The sequence below is a fragment of the Lonchura striata genome, chromosome 5, assembly GCF_050655825.1.
Source record: "Lonchura striata isolate lonStrDom1 chromosome 5, ASM5065582v1, whole genome shotgun sequence".
NCBI lineage: Eukaryota > Metazoa > Chordata > Aves > Passeriformes > Estrildidae > Lonchura > Lonchura striata.
The window spans coordinates 71,441,574-71,463,392 of record NC_140707.1 but is presented as its reverse complement, the minus strand read 5'-3'; the positions used below and the strand labels follow the sequence as shown (position 1 = coordinate 71,463,392).

The window sequence follows — 21,819 nt, the reverse complement described above, 5'->3', positions numbered from 1 at the left end:
GCAGCTGCTGCTGGGGCTGGGCTGGGAAGCATCAAATCCCTCTCCAGTTCTGGTCCCTGGGGAAGGGGAGGGATGGAGCACAGATGGAAGGCACTGATTCATCTCCAGGCTCATCCATGTCTGTCTGTTCTCTCTGGGGTCCTGGGAACACTCCCCTCCTGCTGACAAGCTCCATGACTAAGGATTTTTCATCAATCCAGTTTTTTTTCCCGGCATTACCCCCTCCTGGTGCCTTTTACAGTCATTCTGGTCTGTCTGCCTGTCAGATCCTAGGGGATTCTGAGATTTAATTTTCCTCAGATCTATTACTAAGCCATCTATTTAAAGCTTCCCATGTCTGTCTGCTGTAGTTTCACTGCCAGGAGGGGTTTGTTTCAGTATTTGGTTTTGGGAGCTGAACTAAAGGCAGGAATTGGAAGCAAGGTCCCTCACTGTGGACTGGAAAGAGAAGTGGAGTGAATTGTTATTTATATTTCCAGGTTTAAACACAAATCTGCAACACCCAAGATCTTTGGGAATCCACAGTTCTTCATTGAGGTGCTGAAATTGCCTTTTCCAGCTTAGGGGAAGCAGAGTGAAGGAGCTGGAGATCTCTTCCTCAGGGTGGCAAAGGTCTCAGCCAAAAAATTAAATTGCAGGGAGGAGGTAACATTCAACCTCTGGAGAAGCTGGTAGTGCTGTTAGGGCTGGTTCTGACAAAAAAAAAGTGTTCCAGACAAGGCTGGACAAGGCTTGGAGCAAACTGGGATAGTGGAAGTGGCCCTGTCCATGGCAGGGGGTGGAATGAGATGAGCTTTGAGGTCCCTTCCAGCACAAACCAGTCTGGGATTCTCCACTATTAATCAACTATATGTCCAAATACTGTAATTTTTATATCTATATTATTTGTATGGTTATATATATTTATATAAATAAATATAAAGAGATTTATATAGCTATATATAATTATATGAATCTGAAACAGAGGTACCCAGATGCCTCTGTGGTGCAGGGAAAAGACATTTATGAAAGGTTTGGTGTTTGCCTGAAGGAGGTCATATTTTATACATAGTCTCTCTATATTTGTATGTATATATATAAAGAATGTATACATTATGAATGTCACATATAGGTTTTATATATACATAAAATAGATATCCATATATAGATTTTATATATTATACATACTTACGTCTGTTTTAGATCTATTTTTATGTATACATAATAAATACACAGGTGCCCTTACTCTTCCCCCTTCAGCCCTTTGCACTGTGGATAAATTTCAGGGCTGCTGCAGTTCCTGTTTCCCTCCCCCGGGGCCATGCAGAGCTGGCACTTGTGGCATTGTCCCTGTGACTGTGGTGGCCCAGTGGCACCTCCAGGTCCCCAGGCTGGGCACTGGCAGCTCTCCAGCTGCTGTTTGTCCAGAGGGGTGGGAATGGCACCTCTGGGATGAACAAAGAGCTCTTCAGGCGCCCCGAGGGGGCTGTGCCGGCAGGGCCATTGTGCTGCAGCCACAAACCCCAGCTTTCAACCCCATTCATCTGCCTGACAATGGTCTGAGCAGGGCCACAGCACCTGCTCCTCACTCTGATCTTCTCATTAACTCTTAAGGAGGGCCTGGGGCTCTTTAGACGGTGTAGATACTATAGAATTCAAACAATCCACTTTCAATCCTGGAAATTCTGAATTAGAACTGTGAAAGGCAAGAAAATCCACCTCAGTCGCTTGGGCCAGCAGAAAGCAGGAGCTGCTTTACAGAATGAGTCAGGGCTTGAACCATGCAGATGCTGTCAGAGGAGCACATATGCTTTCTCTTGGGACAGAAATCCACATGGAACTGCTAGAAGTGTTCTTTTCAGCCTAGGGAAGGGGAACAGGTAACTGCAGCAGGTGCTGCTGCTCAACAAGCACATCCTCACTCCATGAAAAACAGTCCAGATACAGGTGGCAATCATTTATTCAGCTTAAACAAAGATATTCTTTAAAAAAATAATCAATAAATAAAGCAGACATCACCAAGGAGACACTGGATGGAGTGGAGAACCCTCAGGAAGATCAAGCAGAGCCCCCAGCACTGTAGAGTCGCTCTCCAGAGCACAAAGCAGGACAGTGTGGAAGGCCTGGCTGCCCACAAACAACCCTGGCTGGGTACAATGCCCTATTCATGGCTGTGGGATTTGTCACTCCCCACACAAAACACCACTGTTGGCAGCAGGCCTTTGGACGTTCTTTGCTTTTCACCCCTGGCAGAAGTGCTAAAATCATTGATCCAATCTTGCAGCACCAGGGAAGCTCCACAGCAGCACCAGAAGCAGCAATTCCTTGGGTGAGGAAGGGGGGAAATTTCTCTCCCGGTTTGCTGTGCCACAGGTGGAAATCCCTCCTGGCCCTCTGGAGATCCAGTGGCTGGGCCAGGGGTGTTCAGTAAATCCCAGAATAGTTTGGGTTGGAAGGGACCTTAAACTCATCTCATTCCAACAGGAACACCTTCCACTATCCCAAGCTGCTCCAGCCTGGCCTTGGACACTTCCAGGGATTCAGGGACAGCCACAGCTTCTCTGGGCACCTGTGCCAGGGCCTGCCCACCTTCACAGCCAGGAATTCCATCCCAATAGCCCATCCATCCCTGCCCTCTGGCATTGGGAACCACTCTGTGTCCTGCCCATACAAAAGTTCCTCTCCCTCCTTTTTACGCCCTGGAAGTGGCTGTAAGGCTTTTCTGGGCTGAGCACCCCCAGCTCCCTCAGGTGAAGCTGAATCTAACATCCCACTCCCCTTCCCAGTGATTATTAACCAGAACCCCACTCCCTATGGGATACATTCCAGTTTCCCAGTTACCCTCTGCCCTGTTGGGACACCACGTTTGGGGTTTTTATGTCAGAAAAAAAAAAGTAATTATCCTGAAAACTAAGTTATCAGCTAAAGTGCAGGAGCCCTGCAGTGAGAAGCACACATCCATTTTCAGACTGGGAATTCAGCACAGCCTGCAAGGATTCTCCCCAACCTGCACCAACAGTAACAAACCCAGTCTTGGAAAACAGTGCCCAGAAAACTTCTGATGCATCACCAGCACTTCCATGAGGTGTCATGGAAAAAAACAGAACTAAGGCCTGTTCTGTGTCACTAATTCTGCATAAGAGAAGCCTCATCCCTTCCCCAGCTACATCATCCTTCCATCAGCACAGCCAGGACAGTCCCAGGGGCTGTCCTTTGGCTACTGAGAAAAGAAGCACAAACCTTTAGAAAAATACAATGCAAGAAAAAATTTGAGATAAAAATATATACCTTTGGTTAAAAACCATCCCTTTAACGAGTCCTTTGTAACTCAGCTAGAACAGAAAAGCTTCACCTCGACTCAACAGTAGTAAAAATTAGTTCCAAACTTATTTTCTAATCCAGAGGACTCTTTCTAAAACCTCAGTAATTTTTTTCCCAAGATTTACACATTTGATGGTCATTATTTATAGGGATTGTTGTATCTGCAGCAATAGACTATAGAAATTTTCCACGGAGAGAATGTTTGTAGCACAAGCTCCTCCACCAAAGTCTTTCCAAGAAAATAAAAGAACCCAGAACACCTAGAAGTTAATTAAAGAACCGTTGAAACATGTAGTTTTCATCAGATACCAAATAGCCAAACTTCTTGTAGAAATCCACATTTTTGGGCAGACACTCCAGTGTGATTTTGTAACAGTTCAGTCTCTTACTTAGCAAGGTGAGGGTGGACGTTAATCTGGAAAAGACAAAAAAAACAGCAGTTAAATGCTGGGTCAGTGAATATCTAATGAGTTACATTACCACAGCCACAACACTAAGGGCTGACAGCACTCTCTGTTTTCCTGCAGATCATTTTATGCCCAGCTGGTGATCCCTGCTGGCTGAATTCTCCCCAGGTGCTTGGCAGGAAGGTGTGAGGTGTAAAGGGCTTGCTGAATGGCAAAGGTGGGGAATACTCACAGTTTTCCAAGCTGCTTCCCTCTGCACTCCCCGCTGACCACCACATCTTCTATCCTGCCTCTCTGAAAATACAGGCAAGTGTTTGTTAGCCTTGGAATTGCCCTTCCAGCTCCCTGTGTTCACAGCCTGGCTGGGACTCCCAGCACAGAGATCTGCAGCCATCTGCTCTGTCAGAACCACGTCTGACTCCTTCCAGAGCTCACTGGCACAATGGGACAGATCTCCAAGTGCTCCTTTTCCTTAGCAAAAGCCAAAGCTTCCTTTTACTATCAGCTCAGCACTCAAGGATGTGATATATTTTTAAAATACACAAAATACTTGACCTTTTTAAAAGTATATTTTAAAAATATTTACATATTTAAGGCTGGAAAAGCCCTTCAAGACCATCGAGCCCAACTGCTCCCCAGCACTGCCAAGGCCACCACTGACCCGTGTCCCCAATTGCCACATCTACATGGCTTTTAAATCCCTGCAGGGATGGAGACTCCACCATTTCCCTGGGCAGCCTGTAAAGGGCTGGACCACCTTTTCCACAAGGAAATTTTTCCCAATACCCAACCTAAACCTCCCCAATACAACCCGAGGTTGTCACCACACAATAACACCATAAAACCAACACGCCCAGAGTCAGAGCCAGGATCTTTTCCTCCCTCCCCAGCTGCAGGATTTACCTTGGCACAGGAGTGAGTGAATTTATGTTCTATAACCAGCGTTGCCGTAGCAACGATCTGCCCCAGGTTGGTGTCTTCCACTACGGTGACATAGTAATCTCCAGACCTCTTCATGTGCTCAAAGGTTTCTGTGGAACAGGCAATTCAGGCTCACAGTAAACTGCAGTTAAATCTGATATCTGCAGCAGTCTCTAACTGCAAATCACTGTGGGATCATAGGGACGACACACCCAAGACTCCAGCAAATGAATGCCCCAGAGTCAGACTAACCCATGAAAAAGCAGGAATTACAGAAATTCCTTTTCCTTATTTTCCCAGAGAACCTTCCTTGCTGAGCAGATGGGTGCTACAATATCAAATCATGGAATGTTCTGGGCTGGAAGGATTTTAAAAGCTCATCTCATTCCACTCCCTTCCATGGGCAGGGACACCTACTATGCCAGGCTGCTCCAAGCCCTGTCCAACCTGGCCTGGAACACTGCCAGGGATCCAGGGGCAGCCACAGCTTCTCTGGGCACCTGTGCCAGGGCCTGCCCACCCTCACAGGGAAGAATTTCATGGAAAGGGTTGTTCAGCCCTGGCCCAGGATGCCTGGGGCTGTGGTGAAGTCCCCATCCCTGGAGGGATTAAAAAGCTGTGTGGATATGACACCTGTGGACATGGATTAGTGGTTTGGCTTAGATCCTGTGATTCCCTGAACTACCTCCCCACTGCCTGTCTGGCCTGGGAGTAGCATTTAAAGGGGATCTGAAGTAGGTTCAAAAAGAGCTGGAGAGGGATTTTGGTCAAGGGCCTGGAGGGACAGCACCAGGGGGATGGCTTCCCACTGCCAGAGGGCAAGGGTGGATGGGATATTGGGCAGAAATTCTTCCCTGAGAAGGTGATGAGGGGCTGGCGGGATGTCCAGGGAAGCTGTGGCTGCCCCATCCTGGAGAGCATTCCAGTCCAGGTTGGAGAAACGTGGAGCAACCCAAATAATCCATGCTACCAGCTATCTAAAGCTCAGTCTAAAAACCAGTTTCACAATTTAGGCAGCGATTTAAGCAGCCCTTGGGGATAGCTGCAGCTGGATGCAAGGCTGAGTGCCAAGGGGAGCTGAACTCATCCCTCCCTCTGGCATCAGGCCCTCAGGAGCCTCACACCTGAGCAGCTTTGCTTTGATTCCCTGCAAGCCCTGTGGAAAAGCCAAGGAATGATGAGGTACTCACTGATGAATTGCTCCGGGCTCACAACTCCTGCTTCTGTCAGCTGACCCAGAACCTTAAAAAAGCCTGGCAGGAAAGGAGGGGGAAAACAACTCTCAGTGAGGGACAGACACACAACCAGCTCCAAACAGCAAGAACAATCCAACACAGCTGTTTGGAGAGGGACCATCCCCATAGCCCCATCCCATCAGAATGGGATGAAACGATGCTGAAGGACTGGCTAAAGCTCAAGTGAGCCTGGAATAATGAGTCCAAAGCAACCTTTTTTTAGCCAAATTCCAGAACTGAAGGAGAATTAATGCACCAAGATGCTTATTCATGTTGTTTTGGTATCAAAGGGTACAGTATGAACAACTGTGCTCCCTCTTCAAAACCATGGAGAATGGGAACTTGTGGATTTGGAAGATCTTACTTGAATTTTAGGATTAAAACAGTAAACCAGATTTTCAGGGTCACCCAATACAGCACCAATCCATGATGCCAGAAGCTCAAATTTAGGGACATGGCCACAGCCCCAAGGCTACCAGAGCCCAAGGGATGATAGGACAAGGCACAGGTGGCATTGTTGGGGTGTTCTGTGCAAGTTCAGGGGTTGGACTGAATGATTCCTGTGGGTCTCTGGCAAGTCAGGATGTTCTAAAATTCCATCAGATTGTTTACTGATAAATATGAGAAAAACTGAGCAATCCCAATCTACTGAGAGCTCCTACAGAAACACAAGATACCAACTCAGCACGGCAGTGTCATTTCTGGCAATAATAAAGCAGGATTCTACCTCGATTTAAATCAGCTGTGCAAAGTGGTCTCAGGACCAGCCCATCCCCTGGATCCAGTGGAGAAATAGCAGGAGAAAAGGTCGTGGTGTTCTCACTCCAGTCGAGTTCCTGCAGGATGCTGGGGTCAAACATGGGCGTGTCATCGGGCATCACGGTGGCCACGGGCATCATGGCTGCAAACAGAGATCTGGAATGGAACGAACGGGTAAGGCATGGTTTAATCTCTAAATAAGTTGTTCCCCCTGTAGCATGCCATGGAATTTTCCTCAGGGATTTCCAGGAAGGTGAATACACTGCTGTTCACTTTATCTGCTCAGCCTTCACCTGCCAGGTTAACAGAGTGTGTCCAGCCGGGCACGGCACACGTCAGCCGGAGCCAACACACGGAGTTCGTGTGTTTATCCTGGAAAAACCCAGCATGATAAGGCTCCGAGGAGGGCATTCAACCTCTACAGCCCTCTGGCAAGGAAAGCATCACTCTCAAGAAACCTCCCAACAACCCGTCCAGCCATCATCTGCACTCCTGTTCCATTTCAAACCTGCCGTGGGAATAATGCTCTTTTTTCCGAGCAGCCCCACCCCACAGATATTTAATCTCTCGGGCACAAGGTGCCACATCCCAGAGCAGGTGATGGCACAGCCAGAGCCCAGCCTGCCTCTCCTGTTTGCTCTGGGTGTTTGCAGAGCCCAGCTGCCAAGCACAGCCCCACAGTGTCCGTGAAACAGGGCCAAGGTGACAGAGAGACACCTGTTAATGATTGAAGAGATGGGGTTGTTCTGGGTGACAAAGGGAGGTATTTTCCTTATTGCCTTCAAGGCTGGATGGGCTTGAAGCCACCTGGGATAGCAGGAGGTGTCCCACCCATGAGATGGGCTTTCTATAATAAAGAAAAATAATTCTTACTCTGTCCCCTGTAGAATACCTGGTCAGGGTTCTGGTATGAGCAGAGCTCATGAAAACTTCTAATTTCTTTATAAATCTTCAGATTGCCTTAGCTGCACCATGAACCATACAGTCACACACTAGTGGTCAGGTCAAATAAACAGGAGAAAGAAAAAAGTGTTTGGGATGACACTTTTTAAAATAAGACACCTCACAGCCCAGAGAAAGAACAGAATGTTTGCTGTGAAGCATCACAGTGTAATGAGCCTCAAAAGTGAAAGTGGCTCCAGAAACCCAACTGAAATTTCTTAACTAAAAAAAAAAAACAACACAGAATCTTTTTTATGCCACCTGCTGGTACACACTGGCCTTTGAATTCCAGCTCTCATCTTCATTTTGCACATAAAAGTAAAAATATTTGCTGTTACAGCAATTAAACAGCAACACAAACTCTCATCCCGTGTGAATTTTCAAAATGAAACAGCGGGAAAGATGAATTGCAAAGAGAAACATTCCCACAGATTTCTCTGTTCCTACAGCACATATAGTCCAATGTCAACCTTCCTCTGTCCCCCAGAATTCCCAAGTGTCCATATCAACATTCAAACAGCGTCTGTACAGAATAAAGCAGACCTCAAACTCCAGCTCAGGGTTACAGCACGCCAAGGGAAAAGCACAAAGAGAAAATAAAATTTTTGATGCTCTATGAGCAATTAGTGACCAACGAAGAGTCACTTTCCCAACTACTTCCGGCACAGCTGGAGCAGGATGGAGTTGTAAGCCATGCTCATTTTCTGGAGAGAGGAATATGACTTACAATAATGTCAATTAAAAATAAGAAAAAAGGATTAAGGCACAGGAAAGGAGAGCTCAGGCCTGTGGGTCACCCTGTTCCCCACATGTGTTGGGAGCAGGGACCCCTCAAGCTGAGCTGCCATCCTGGGGGACCCAGTTTTGGGGGACAGGGTGACAGAGCCCAGCCCTCCAGTTTTGGGGGACAGGGTGACAGAGCCCAGCCCTCCAGTTTTGGGGACGGGGTGACAGAGCCCAGCCCTCCAGTTTTGGGGACAGGGTGACAGAGCCCAGCCCCCCCAGTTTTGGGGGACAGGGTGACAGAGCCCAGCCCTCCAGTTTTGGGGGACAGGGTGACAGAGCCCAGCCCCCCAGTTTTGGGTTTGGGGACAGGGTGACAGAGCCCAGCCCCCCAGTTTTGGGGGACAGGGTGACAGAGCCCAGCCCCCCCAGTTTTGGGGACAGGGTGACAGAGCCCAGCTGTGTCCCTGGAGCATCCCCACGGCTTTCCTCAGCTGAAGCAGCCCCGTGGGACAGACCAGCCTCCCGAGGGGCTCCCCGCACCTCACACATCCCCAGCCCTTTGTGGGGGGGGTCTCCACACCTCACACAGAACCTCGGGGGGTCCCACACGCCCTCACCCCACACACGGCCTCTGCCCTACAGCTCCCTCGGGGGCAGGACCCTTCCCCAAACCAACCTCTCAGAGGGGACCCCTCAACTCACATATCCCCGTCTGAGGGCACCCCCTCACCTCACACACACACACACACAACACACAGAGACCTTCGGGACGGTCATATCAACCCCGCACACACGCGCAGCCCCTCGGTGGTGTCCCCACAGCGCCCCTGAGCTGCGGCAGCTCCCCGGGGATGGGACCCGACCCTCTCAGAGGGGACCCCGACCCTCTCGGAGGGGACCCCGCTCCCTCAGCCACTCAGGGCCGCCCGCCCGCACTCACCCGCGCGCGCCGGCCCCGCCGCACGCGCCCCGCACGGACGTGGCAGCGCGGGCGGGGCCGCGCGCGCGCGCGCACCACCTCCCGCGCAGCAGCCAATCGCAGCCCACCGCAGCTCGACCGCGGCCAATCGCCGCCGATCTCCGCCCTCTGGCCACGCCCCCCCCACACCCTCTCACCCTCAGCCCCCTCGCGACCTTTCCGCTCCCTCGCGCGGATTGGGCGGGAGCGCTGCGGACACGCCCCCTCCCCTCAGGGAGGCCACGCCCCTCCCGCCTCCCCTCAGCGCCGCGCCAAGATGGCGGCGGTGCCGTGTGGGCGGGATCGGCGCTCTTCCCGCCGCCTGAAGACCCTCACAGATGACGCCTTTTCACCCTCACAGGAGTCCCACTGGACTCTGTGTGTGGAACGGTGAAGCAGAGTGAAAATTTAACAGAAATCCATTTAGATTTAAGTGAAATGTACCGCTTTGAACTTGCTAACATAAGGAAAATATGTTTAGTCTAGTAACTGCAGCGCTAGCAAAGTTGTCCCAGCTAAAGAAAAAATAAGAAAAACTCCTCAGGCCTCAAAACAAACAGAGCAGAGTGACCCAAGAATTCTTTCTATACTTTCTGGAAAAAACTGAGTACAAGTGTAACTAGCTGTAACGTAAAATCAACAAAATGAATATGCATAAACCTATTGTCAAATTCTATGCATCTAGAAATTAATCAGAGTAATAAAAAAAGATCAGACATTCTCAAAAGTGCACATGTCCATTAAAAAGCAATTAGTCCCCACATACGTCCACAGCGCTGTAAATAACATACCGTTATTATTATTATATAAACATACTGTTCCCTACAAATCTTTATTAGAATTGTGAGGTTTTGATTTTCCTCCACATTTCAAGGGTGAGGGCAGCGACGCACAACACATACACTCATCCCTTGCACCCCCTCAGGGATGCCCAGGATGAGCTGTTTGATGGGTTTGGAATCTTAGAATCGTGGAATTCCAGACTGGCTTGGGTGGGAAAGGACCTTTAAAGATGATTTTGTTCCAGCTCCACACCTTCCATTATCCCAGGTTGCTCCAAGCCCAGCCTGGCTTTGGACACTTCAGTGATCCAGGGGCAGCCACAGCTTCTCTGGGCACCCTGTGCTTCATCACCCTCACAGGGAAAAATTCCTCCCTAATTTCCCATATAAACCCCCCCTCTTCCAATTTAAAGCCATTATCCTGTCCCTCCAGGCTCTCACTTTGATAATTTTTATCTCTGGGATTTTTTTCTTTTTGGAGGCTCCATTGCTCTGTTTGGACAAAACCTGTGCTGGGACGAGCCTTGTTCGGCCTCCAAGGCTGACAGACTTCACGAGTAAGGGTTTCAATTCCTTTTCAATCCAAAAAAACCCAACTTTGGGATTATCTCAAGAGACAGTTTTACGGATAGCTGAGGTCAGGGCATGCACGTAGCCTGCACGCAATAATTGCACTAAACACTTCTGAGACATGATTCTCATTTTCCATGTGTCTCCTCTGTTATTTTACCATCAGAATGAATCATTCTGTGACCATGGAAACAATCAACATTCCTTATTTTTTGACTTCTTCAGGCCCAGAATGACCAGATGACACACACCGACCTTCCTCGGTCCAGGCACACCCAAAATCTGGGGGCGAAGCTCCCAGATTGCAGCCAGATGAACCACTGCAATATTTAACCTTTTATTGTGAGGGAAAGGCACAAACTGGTGTGAATTTCCCCTCCTATCCCTTATTGTTTGTTTTGAGGAGTTCAGAGGAGTGGGAATGTCCCATCCATGCTAAAGATGAATATTTTATTCTGCTGCTTTGCCTGGTCGAACACTGGGAGTGTGGAGACATTTCCATGGTGTGAAAAGTGACACACAGAGGTTTAGCTTAACTCCCACCACAGTGCCTTTTCCTGGATGGAAAGATTGCATGGATTTGAGGTAGATTTTACACTTTGTGTGAGCGAGAGTGGAGAGTCGATGCTTTCTAAAACCAAAACCATGCCATAACAAGGCCATGACCACATGGGGTCAGCCCAGCTTTCTCCACTGAGGCTCAGAGCAGAGGTCCTGGATCTGCAGTGATTTTTGGGCAATTCTGCTCCAGGTGCATCCTCCCAGTTTCCAGCAATGCTGTGGAGGGACATCCTGAGCCAGAAGGTGCCTCTGGCCTGTGGGATTTAGCAGCTGAGCAGTGTTCTCTGTGTGTGTATCTCAGCCTCCGACCTCCAGCGCTCCTGTGTGGCAGTGGAATGTTTAAAAATGAGGAAAAAATCCTTTATTTTGGTCAAAACTCTTGCTCTGCCCCAGCAAGGCTGAGTTTGTCAGTCCTGGAGACCAGTGCTGTCCTGTTCTCCACTACAGGTGCTGACAAATCTTTTTGCACGTGGATTTTGTAGCAGCAAGAGTCTAAACCAGAGCAGGGGAATGATCTGCATGGGAAAACCTTCCTTGTCATTCCAGACCCTTGTAAATAGTCTTTCTCCATGCTTTTTGTAGGCTCCCTTCAGGCACTGGAGGCTGCAATAAAGTCACCCTGAAGTCTCTTCCAGGCTGAACAATCCCAGTTCTCCCAGACTTTCCTTGCAGGAGAGCTGCTCCATCCCTCTGATCATCTTGGACTCATTCCAACAGCTCAATTACATTGATTGGTGTTCCCAGGATGGGAAAAACTGCATCAGGGATCAGCCACTTTTGCTGAGTCCACACATGAAATGGGCTTTGCTCCCTCTTTGCTGAACAGGGACAGGGCCCAGGGAAAGGCTGGAGCTGTGCCAGGGGAGGTTTAGGTTGGATATTAGGGAAGAATTCTTTATGCAGAAGGGCTGGCACTAACCAGCCTCCCCAGGGAATGGGCACAGCCCCGAGGCTGTCAGAGCTCCAGGAGTGTTTGGACAATGCTTCCAGGCACAGGGTGGGATTGTTGGGGTGTCTGTGCAGGGCCAGGAGTTGGACTCTGATCCACAGAATTCACAGAATTCACAGAACTCAGAATTCACAGAATCACGAGGCTGGAGGAGACCTTCCAGATCATCGAGTCCAACCCAGCCCCAACACCTCAACTCAACCCTGGCACCCAGTGAAACGTCCAGGCTTTGTTAAACACACCCAGGGATGGTGACTCCACCACCTCCCCGGGCAGAACATTCCAGAACTTTATCACTCCTTCCGTAAAAAACTTTTTCCTAATATCCAACCTAAATTTCCCTTGGTACAGCTTGAGGCTGTGTCCTTTGCTTTTGTCAGTGCTGCCAGGAGAAAGAGCCCAACCCCACCTGGCCACAGCCACCTTTCAGGGAGTTGATCCCTGAGGTCCCTTCCAGCTCAGGATATTCTGTAATTCTTTCCAAGGCCAACAAGGGTCCAAAGCTCCCTGGTATCTCCAAGGCCAGGATTTGGCTGCCAAAGACCAAGGAGAAAGTTGAAATAACACGTTTCCACCATTTCCTCATTTCCACATCTCCTCTCTGCCAGTTCCACTGTGTGGCATTTCCTGTTGCAGTGGGGAAAAAAAGCCCCAAAATTCCAGCAAAAATCTCATTTGGCTACTCTGGATTTGTCAGCAGGGAAATTGCAAATCCATGACTTCAGGACAGTCAGAAAGATGGGAAGGGAGCCATGCACTTGTTTGATGTCAGTGTCAGAGCCTGAACACACCCTGCTTTATGAGGAGGGAAAACGTGCTCTCCTTTTCCTTCGGCTACATGACACAAGGCAGGAAGAACAGAGGAATCCTTGCCACAATAAAAGTGTTTACATTCTGTTTTGGGAACATGCTCAGGGCTTGGAATACCCAGGGATCAGCCTCTTTAGTTCTTTTAACCTCTCACAGACAGCGCTGTGTGCAGCCACAAACAAATCCTGAGGGGTGGAAATGTCTGAAGAGCTGCACAAACCAGCTCCAGGCACCTGGATTTTGTAGAGGATCCAGTTTATCTCCTGGGGAGAAAGATGCTGCTGTGTATCCCCAAGTGTTTCCTGCAGTCACATAATGAGATACTAAATATCTGCTCCAGCTTAATAAAGTCAAGAGGAAACCTGGCAAAGCTCTGCTGCCATCCAGATGGCCTCCTGGGCCTGGGAAATGGCATTTCCTTGGGCTTTGGGATAGTGTTAGTGTACTTATGGCAAGAGAAGTGCGTCTGGACCGTGTCTGCCTCGCTGGAAATAATTATCCCATCTTTAACCAAGCAGCCAAATGTAATTTAACTGCCCAGAAAATCTTCAGAGCCACAGGGGTGCTGCAGCCCCAGCCTGCCATCCATGGGGGCTGGCAGTGTTTGGTGTCTTCAGGTTTTCCCAGCTTTTCTGCCCATGACCCAAACCCACTTCTTTTTCATGGAGAAAATCCCTACCTAAAACTGACAACATCTCCCCTTATTAATGCTCCAATATCCTGGCTCAGAGTCCAAGTCAAGGCTTTAAAAATACAACAAAAAAAAAAGCTCCAACAAGAAACTTAATTATGGGTCTCACCCTCCTTTGGATGTGGCTGTTTTATGGGAAGTAAAATAGTATCAGCTCATCCCAAAAAATGGAGTTGGGGTTGGATCCAGCACAAATTTGGCCTCGAGGTGAGAAATGGGAGACGAAGCCCAAACGGTGCTCCTGATCCCAAGGTGCTGCAGGTCCAGGGGTGTGCACATTGCAGGTGACTCTGGAGATTTGGGGCAAAAGTATATTTTCTCATCAGGCACTCGGGATGACAGATCTTCCTGTACAAAATGAGCACACTGGGGGTTCCATAGGCTGGATTAGTGAGTAAAGAGCAGCTTTTGCCTTTTCCCTTTCCACCAAGGTGGCACCAAGATGGCATTTGCCCTGTGACTGTGTCTGCAGACACACTGTCACCTGATGTCCCATCAGTGGGACATTTAAGGAGTGCTGTGTTCCCCAAAGCTCCTTTAAATTCAGGATTGAAGCTTCTCCAAAGGAAATACAGCCCTTGCCTTCCTCTTCCATGGGTATTGGGGATATATTTAAGAGATATATTTAAGTGTCCCAAGTGAAGGACTTGAAGAATATTCTGTGAGACCAGTGAGGGGCAGCTGTTCCTGGGGGTGGAAAGGGACAGGTGGCTTTGGGATCTGAGCCAGCCATGGGCTCACTGGGAATTGATGCTTTCAGACACACCCAAGGGACAGAGAATTTAAACTGAACGAGGGGAGGTTTAAATTAGAGATTAGGAAGAAATTTATCCCTGGGAGGGTGGGGAGGCTCTGGCACAGGGTGCCCAGAGCAGCTGTGGCTGCCTCTGGATCCCTGGAAGTGTCCCAGGCCAGGTTGGACAGGGCTTGGAGCAGCCTGGGACAGTGGGAGGTGTCCCTGCCATGGCAGGGGTGGCACTGGATGGGCTTGGGAGTCCTTCCAATGCAAACCATTCCGTGAAGCCACAATTCTGTGATCATGCCACTGTTGTCCCAGTGGCCTTCCCTGTGGCCAGGCAGCGATCCCTCCTCTGTGCCAGGATCGGGAACGTGCTCCGTCCTGCTGTGCTCACAAGTGGCCTTTCTCTCCCAGTCCCTTTTCCCTCTAGGTGGAGTTATTACACATCAGATTTCAGCCTCTTCCGTGTCTGGAGCTGCTCCTGCAGCCGTGCAGCCAGTGAGAGATCCCTGCCTCTGCCTGGGTGTTTCCCTGGAATTTAGTGGCCTGAATTTAATGAAGCCCAGCGTACCTCGGAGAGCTTACAGGTGTTGCATGCTTGGGATGGGAAGGGTGAGCTCTGCTTTGGGGTGTGTGGACCAGGAGAGGATGGGGTTTCCTCAAAATGAAGGGAAAATTATTAATCAGGGATGCTCTATGCAGCATCTTGCCTTAATTCTGCTTTATGAGCTTTTCCCCCTTTCTCTTACCTTGTGGCACAGTTGTAGGGGAGGAAGGAGAGGCAGGAAATCCTACAGGGCTGGTTTGGAACTCTGCCTAATGAATGTCATCATTTGGATTGACTTGGTCACAGAGGGCTTGAAGGACAACTGGAGACTTGAAGGTTCCAGGTGCTCTCATTTCCAGGCCCTGTGGACATCTGGGACAATGTGGGGGAGCAGCTGGGGCCAGGCTCTTCCCTGTGCCAGGGGCACATCCACCCTTGCTGTGGCATCCTGGCTCTTCATCTCCACATTCCCCCACCAGCAACATTCCCTGCTCTCACTCCAGTTCTCTTCCAGATCTGTCACTTCTGTGCTTTGCAAGATTTACATCCCTCTCTCTCCTTACCATAATTTCCCTGTCTCAGACACATTCCCACCCTCTCCTCCAGTTTATGGGAAGAGGAAAAACATTCAGGAGATAAAGCAGCTGCCCACAGGACCCTGCAGCTCTTCCCGAGTTCCAGGGAGCCCCAAGCTGTAAGGCTGCATCCTTGAAAGGGTCTGGCACAGGGTTTTCAGCTGGGAGATGATGTGAATCAGATGTGGTCCCTCCAGAGGGCCACCCAGAGTGGGACACAGCATGGATGGGGGCTGGAGGTGGCCTCGGAGTAGCCCTGTCCCTCTGGAAGGTTGGACAGGATTCTCTCCAGGTTTGCCATTCCCAAGAATTCTCCTCACCCTCACTACCTCATCAGGGGAAAAGCAAAACTCACAAAACTCTTTCCTCAGTGTCACAGCAGCTCTTTGCCCTCCTGCCTAAATCTGCTGAGAGCCATTATGGATACCAGGAACCTGCTTTTTCCCATGTGAGGTCTGGCCATCCCTGCCCCTGGGTGGGCAGGAATTACATGGGCTCATTCCACTGGGACCAGCATCCCATCTGCCACTGGTGGGAGGAGAGCTCAAATGCTCTGAAACAAAAGAAGATGTGGAAAAGAGGGTAAGTTTAGATGGGATATTGGGAAGAAATTCCTGCCTGTGAGGGTGGTGAGGCCCTGGCACAGGTTTCCCAGAGAAACTGTGGCTCCCCCATCCCTGGAAGTTTTTGTTGCCAGGTCAGATGGAGCTCTGAGCAAGCTGGGATAGTGGAAGGTGGCCCTGCCCATGGAATAAGATGGGATTTAAGGCCACTTTGAACTCAAACCATTCTGGGGTTCTGTGATGAAGATTAAGGAATTGCAGACGGGGAACAGCAGAGCCACTGTCATCCCATTCCCTGAGCCCAATGTGGAGGACAGTGCAGTGCCTTTCCTTGGACAGCCTGGGATCAGGGAGCTTCTCTTTCTCTGGGCACCCTGCAGTTCCCCTGTGGCCCCTAATGCTTGTTCCTGAGCTGTTCCAGGGCTTCTCTTTGGGACATGTCCCCAGACAAAGGACTAATGGGAGTAAATCCCAGCTGGGATCACTGGTGTGAGTCAAATTTCTAACCCAGATCCTCTCCCATTTCTCACCCCCTTCTCCAGGCAGGAAATCAAAGCCCAGCTCACTCATTAGGGACAGACCAGCTGTTGACCAAAAGCCAAAAATAAAACCCAGAGCAAATGCTTTATTTGCTCAAACTGCTGCATTCTCAGGGGAGGAGGAGTGGGAGTTTTCCAAGCAGAGGCTTCCCACCAGCTGGGAATCTGCAGCTTCACCAAGAGCTGACAGCACAGGGGAGCTCTGTTACCAGCTCTTTGTCCTAGCTGGGGATCAAAGGGAAACTTTTCTGAATGATTTCAGTATCTGACAGGTTCCTGCCTATTTGAGCCACTGTGAAATATGGGATTGGCCTTTCTGAGCCACTTGGGAATTTGGGAAATATTTTGCTGCTCCTGTGTCAAGCTAAAAAAAGAAAAACTGAAATGCAGCTCCACAACCTCTTCCTCTGATCAGATCAAATGCTGATCACACTGATGTGAGCTCCCTGGCAGCTTTTCTGGGACGAATTTGGCATGCTGGGATTTCAAGTCTTTCTTAAACTGGAGTTTCCCATCCTCTCCCCCCACAGCCCATCAGCAGGGGAGGATCCAGGTTTGCATCCCGAGGGATTGCAGACCTTCGGCCTGGGAAAAGTCCCCGTTTGCATGCTGGAGTTATGAAAACCAGACGGGAGAGCTTAAGGGAAACCAAAGGAGCAGTTTCTGGGGGGAGACTGAAGCCTGAAATATGTGGAACAGCTGGAGGGATGCAGGGGATTTCAAAGGGAAGGCTGGGATGCCGATGGAAACGGGAGCAGGGTAAGCACCGCACTGGTGCTTACGGGAAGAGCTGGGAGCAGGGGGGGCACTTTATTTGTTTCAGATCTATAACATCCAGCAGATATTTACGGATCTTTTATCTGTTTAGTGCCTCAGGGCTGCAAATCAAAGCACGCGGGGCTCTTGTGAGACTGAAAGCAAACAAATAAAACCCCCACTGGTCTCCAGAAAGGTTTGGAGTGCCGTCACTGATCCGCCCGGATTTAATTAGACCCATTAAAGCACTCCTGATGCTGTCACTCCGGAGAGCTTTGGATCCTCACCATCCCTTCCTGCATCGGAGATGAGCGATAATACACCTGGGAAATGAGGCCAGACAGAGCCAGGCACATCCACATCCGTGTGTGGTTCCAGCTCTGCGCTGGATCCTGGCTCTGGCGACACCAGGTCTGGCTTTCCTGCATCCCTGATCAATTCCAGGAAAATCCCTGCTGGTCCTGAGCACCCCCAGAGGGTCCCTCTGTGGGGCGGGTGCTGCTGATCCCAGCCCTGGGATGCTCAACCCCACGAGGGGCTTGGAGAGGTGGGACAAAGCAGGGCAAGGTCGGGTAAAGCTCTCGCATTCCCCCTTGGTGTGAGCGCCGGGAATTTGGGAGATGTCCTTGCTCCCAGCCAGGGCAGTGCTGCTTGGCCACCCAGGAGCCCCTTCCCGGCCTGACGGCTGGAAAATCTCCAGTGTGCAGTGACTCATCCGCCTTGGGTTTACTACAGAATAATTGAAGGAGCTTTTTTTCAGCCCCTGCCCACCACAGGAAAGCCCCTGGGGCGGCCATCCCAGGGCGGGAGGAACGGGAGGGCTTTTGGAAACCCGCGTGTCCGGGGTGGAGGGAATAACCCAGCTCCTTTTGGAGAGCTTGGGAACGCAGTCATGGAATGGTTTGGGCTGGAAATTACCTTAAACAGCATCTCCTTCCAACCCCTTGCTGGGACACCTTCCATTATCCAGGTTATTCCAAGCCCCATCCATGTAACTTTGAAAATTTCCAAGGATGGACAGTGATTGTCCTCCCCACAAACCAGCAACTTCCCCGAATGTTCCTTTTCCATCAATTCCTGTCAGCAGGATGTCTCCATACCCACCTCTCACCCCCTCCCTGCTGCAGGGGACAGCCCTGCTGGGGAGATATTTCTTTTATTGCTGTTTTTAAAAAATATCTGTGCGTCTGCAAACCTCTCCCGCATCCAAAACTCCGCCGATCCCGCTCCAAACGCGCTCCGGGACTCGCCCATCTGCAAGGTATTAAATTACTTGGGGCTTAAAACGCTGTAGGAATCCCAGCCGACCCCCCAGGCCATGCCTGGCTCACACAGGCATCCCAGTCCCCTGCTGCATTCGGAGAGGTGCAGGTTCAGCCTGGCAGCCGGTTTGCATCAGAACCTTGCCAAAAAGTGATTTATTTTTTCCTTTTCCCCTCCTCAAGGTCCTGGAGCGGGGTCAGCAAGGGAGGAGCATCATCCCCCTGGCCCTGCTGCTGTTGGAGAGCTGGAGTTGTCCCATTTTCAGGCATCTCTGCCACTTTTTTTGTTAAATGGAGATTGGGGCATCCCTGTTGGCTTTGAATCTCCCTCCCCATCATGTGCTTACCACTGGAAGTTGGAAATAATTCCTCTTTCCCGAGCACAGCCACGGGTTTGTGGATGCCAGACAGTCACAGCTTTTCCTCCCTGAGGCTGAGTCATCCCGGGGGATGGGGACACCCACGGGCTGGCTTCTCCTGGGTTTTGGTTTGGGTTTTAATTTGGATTACTCCTGTGATTACTCAAAAGAAACAACCACAGCCACATTTCCCTATGTCAGCAAAAGAAATCTCCGTGTCTTCTTCCAGTGCTGGAGCTGCAGGAACTGGGACTGGCTGTGCCTTGTCTTGCCAAGACCCTCCTCATCCTCTGCTGCTGGGTTTGATGCCCAGACACCCCAAACCCACCTGGCCTGTGATTCCCACATCACTGGAAACCCTCTAAACCCTCTGTGCCCACCACATCCTGGTTTTCCTTTGGCTCAGGATCATGGAGCAAACAACCACAAACCTCCTTGTCCTCTCTGCTGCCTGTCCCTGAGTAGGATCATCCTTCCCGTGGGCTCCAGCTCTCATCATTTCCCTCCTTCATCTCTTTTCCAGTGTGCTCCTCACGCTTCCTCCTCACCCCTGTCCATCCTCAGCATTTGGCCACTCCCATCAGTGCCGTGTTTTATCTGGTGTTTCTCGAGATTTTAGGAGAACCACGGCATTTTTTACCCTGCTCCAACATCTCATTACCACTTGTATCTTTTCATCCAAGGAGAAGGGAAGTTTTCATCTAGGAAAGATCCTGGAAAACCCAGCAGAAAACTCTTGGAAAACTCCTTTGGATCACCTCGAACCCCCTGTGACCCCTGTGAAGCTCCAGCACTGTTTCCCACCCGGCTTCTCCAGCTCCCACCCTTGGGGGCCATGTGGGGAAGGGCTGTGGTTTGCCACGAGCACATTCTTCTCTCTCTCAGAATTTTTTCGTAGAGGAACACGGAGGAAAGAAAGAGAAAACAATTTCTATTTCTGCACCTTGTTTTTCCCATGTGGAATGTGTTTGGAGAATTGTTTTCCTGGGGTGATTGCTTGGTTGGATTCTGGTGAGGATTGTTTGAGCCTGATGGTCAATTTGATCCACCTGGGTCTGGGCTCTGGCGAGAGGGTCACGAGTTGTTAGATAAAGTAGTTAGAAAAAGTAGGTTTGTAGTTTCAGTATCTCCTTTAAATTGTATATTAATGTATTATGGCATAGTTATAATAAAGAAATCATCCAGCCTTCTGAACTGGAGTCAGACACCATTTGTTCCCTCTAAATTCACCTGCATTTACAATAGTGGTTGACAGCAGCCTCTGCCTTCCCATGGCCCTTCCCCAGCTCCTCTTTCTGCTCAGCGTTTCCTGCCTCATCACCTCCCCCAGCTCCATCCAGGCCGAGCCCTGCAGCAGTGCCTGGGGACAGACAGACGGACAGGCACTCGATCTTTTCAGCTCCCCATCCTGCCCAACCTCAGGCTGGGCAATAGGAGGTGAATGTTTTCCAGGGAGCCATGCCCATCACACACCCAGCTTTGGAGCTGTTCCAGCGTTGCTGCTGAGTATTGTCAATGCAGGTGAACCCGGTGGGAAGAAATACTGATGTCTGACTCCAGAAGGCTGAATGATTTATTATAACTATGCTAAAATACATTAACATACTATTTAAATGAGATACTAAAACTACAAACCTACTTTTCTAACTACCATATCTGACTCTCTCCAGAGCCCATCCCCAGGTGGGTTGGATTGGCCATCAGGCTCAAACAATCCTCACCAGAATCCAACCAAGCAATCACCTCAGGTAAACAATTCTCCAAGCACATTCCACATGGGAAAAACAAGGAGCAGAAATAGAAATAGTTTTCTTTCTTTACTCCGTGTTCCTCTATGAAAAAATTCTGAGGGAGAGAAGAATGTGCCTGCCACAGGTGAGCTCCTGGCGCTGCCTGCCGGGAGCGTGCTCGCCGCCCTCCGCTCGCGTGCCTCAGAGCTGCCCAGACTTGCTGCATCCCAAAGAAGGAGCCTGGGGGTGTGGGGCAGGACTGGGAGCATCCCTGGCATGTCCTGGGTGCTGCTGTTGGAGTGGGAGGAATTGCCCAGCCCCACCAGGCCACCCCTTCCTTATCCTGGAGTTTATGGAGCAAGGGTGCAGCCAGTCCTGGGGCACGTGGTGTGAAAGGAGCAGTGTGGACATGGGGAAACGGATTCATGCCAGGGGAGGCTTAGATTGGCTACAGGGGAAATACTGGGGGATATGAGGGGAAATTCCTTGGTGGAATGGATGGTCAGGCACTGGAACAGGCTGCCCAGGGTAGCAGTGGAGCCACTGGAAGGATGTAAAAGCTTTGTGGATGTGGCAGTTTGGGACATGGTGTAGTAGTGAGTTCAGCTTAGATCCTGCGATTCCCTGAATCCCTGGGCTGCTTCCCACTGCCTGGCCAGGGAGTGGGATCTACAGGGGACCTAATGGGGACTCCAGGAGAGCTGGAGAGGGACTTGGACAAGGGCCTGGAGTAACAGGACACAGGGAATGGCTTCCCACTGCCAGAGGGCAGGGATGGATGCGAGATTGGGAAGGAATTCCTGGCTGGGAGGGTGGGGAGGGGCTGGTACAGGTGCCCAGAGAAGCTGTGGCTGCCCCTGGATCCCTGGAGTGTCCAAGGCCAGGTTGGACAGGGATTGGAGCACCTTGGGATAGTGGGAGGTGTCCCTGCCCTTGGCAGGAGCTGAAACAAGCTGAGCTTTAAGGTCTTTTCCAACCCAAAACCATTTGAGAATTTTCGAACTTTTTGTTGCATTTTAGTGGCATTTGTTTCAGCAAACTTGGGATAAGGCAGCAGGAGGGAGCCCAAGGCTGGCATGGGATGGCTCCATCCTATGGAGTTGTTTATGGCTTTTCCATAGCACAAGTAGACCCCAAA

The 21,819-nt window shown here is 50.2% G+C and overlaps 1 protein-coding gene across 2 annotated transcripts; it reads right to left on the bottom strand.

Moving 5' to 3' along the window:
* Positions 1–1,921: 1,921 nt before the first annotated feature.
* On the bottom strand, positions 1,922–9,279 carry GNPNAT1 (glucosamine-phosphate N-acetyltransferase 1). 2 transcript variants are annotated; one of them, XM_085581030.1, is made up of 6 exons: positions 9,053–9,279; positions 6,591–6,778; positions 5,819–5,881; positions 4,611–4,738; positions 3,940–4,001; positions 1,922–3,715 (listed from the first exon to the last, which is right to left on the bottom strand). In XM_085581030.1, exons 2-6 carry the CDS (start codon positions 6,760–6,762, stop codon positions 3,568–3,570), a joined length of 573 nt encoding a protein of 190 aa, XP_085437156.1. In that variant the 5' UTR covers positions 6,763–6,778; positions 9,053–9,279; the 3' UTR covers positions 1,922–3,567. The 2 variants fall into 2 exon arrangements, with proteins under 2 accessions (XP_085437156.1, XP_077640009.1); XM_077783883.2 differs by having other exon boundaries at positions 9,231–9,279.
* Positions 9,280–21,819: the final 12,540 nt, after the last annotated feature.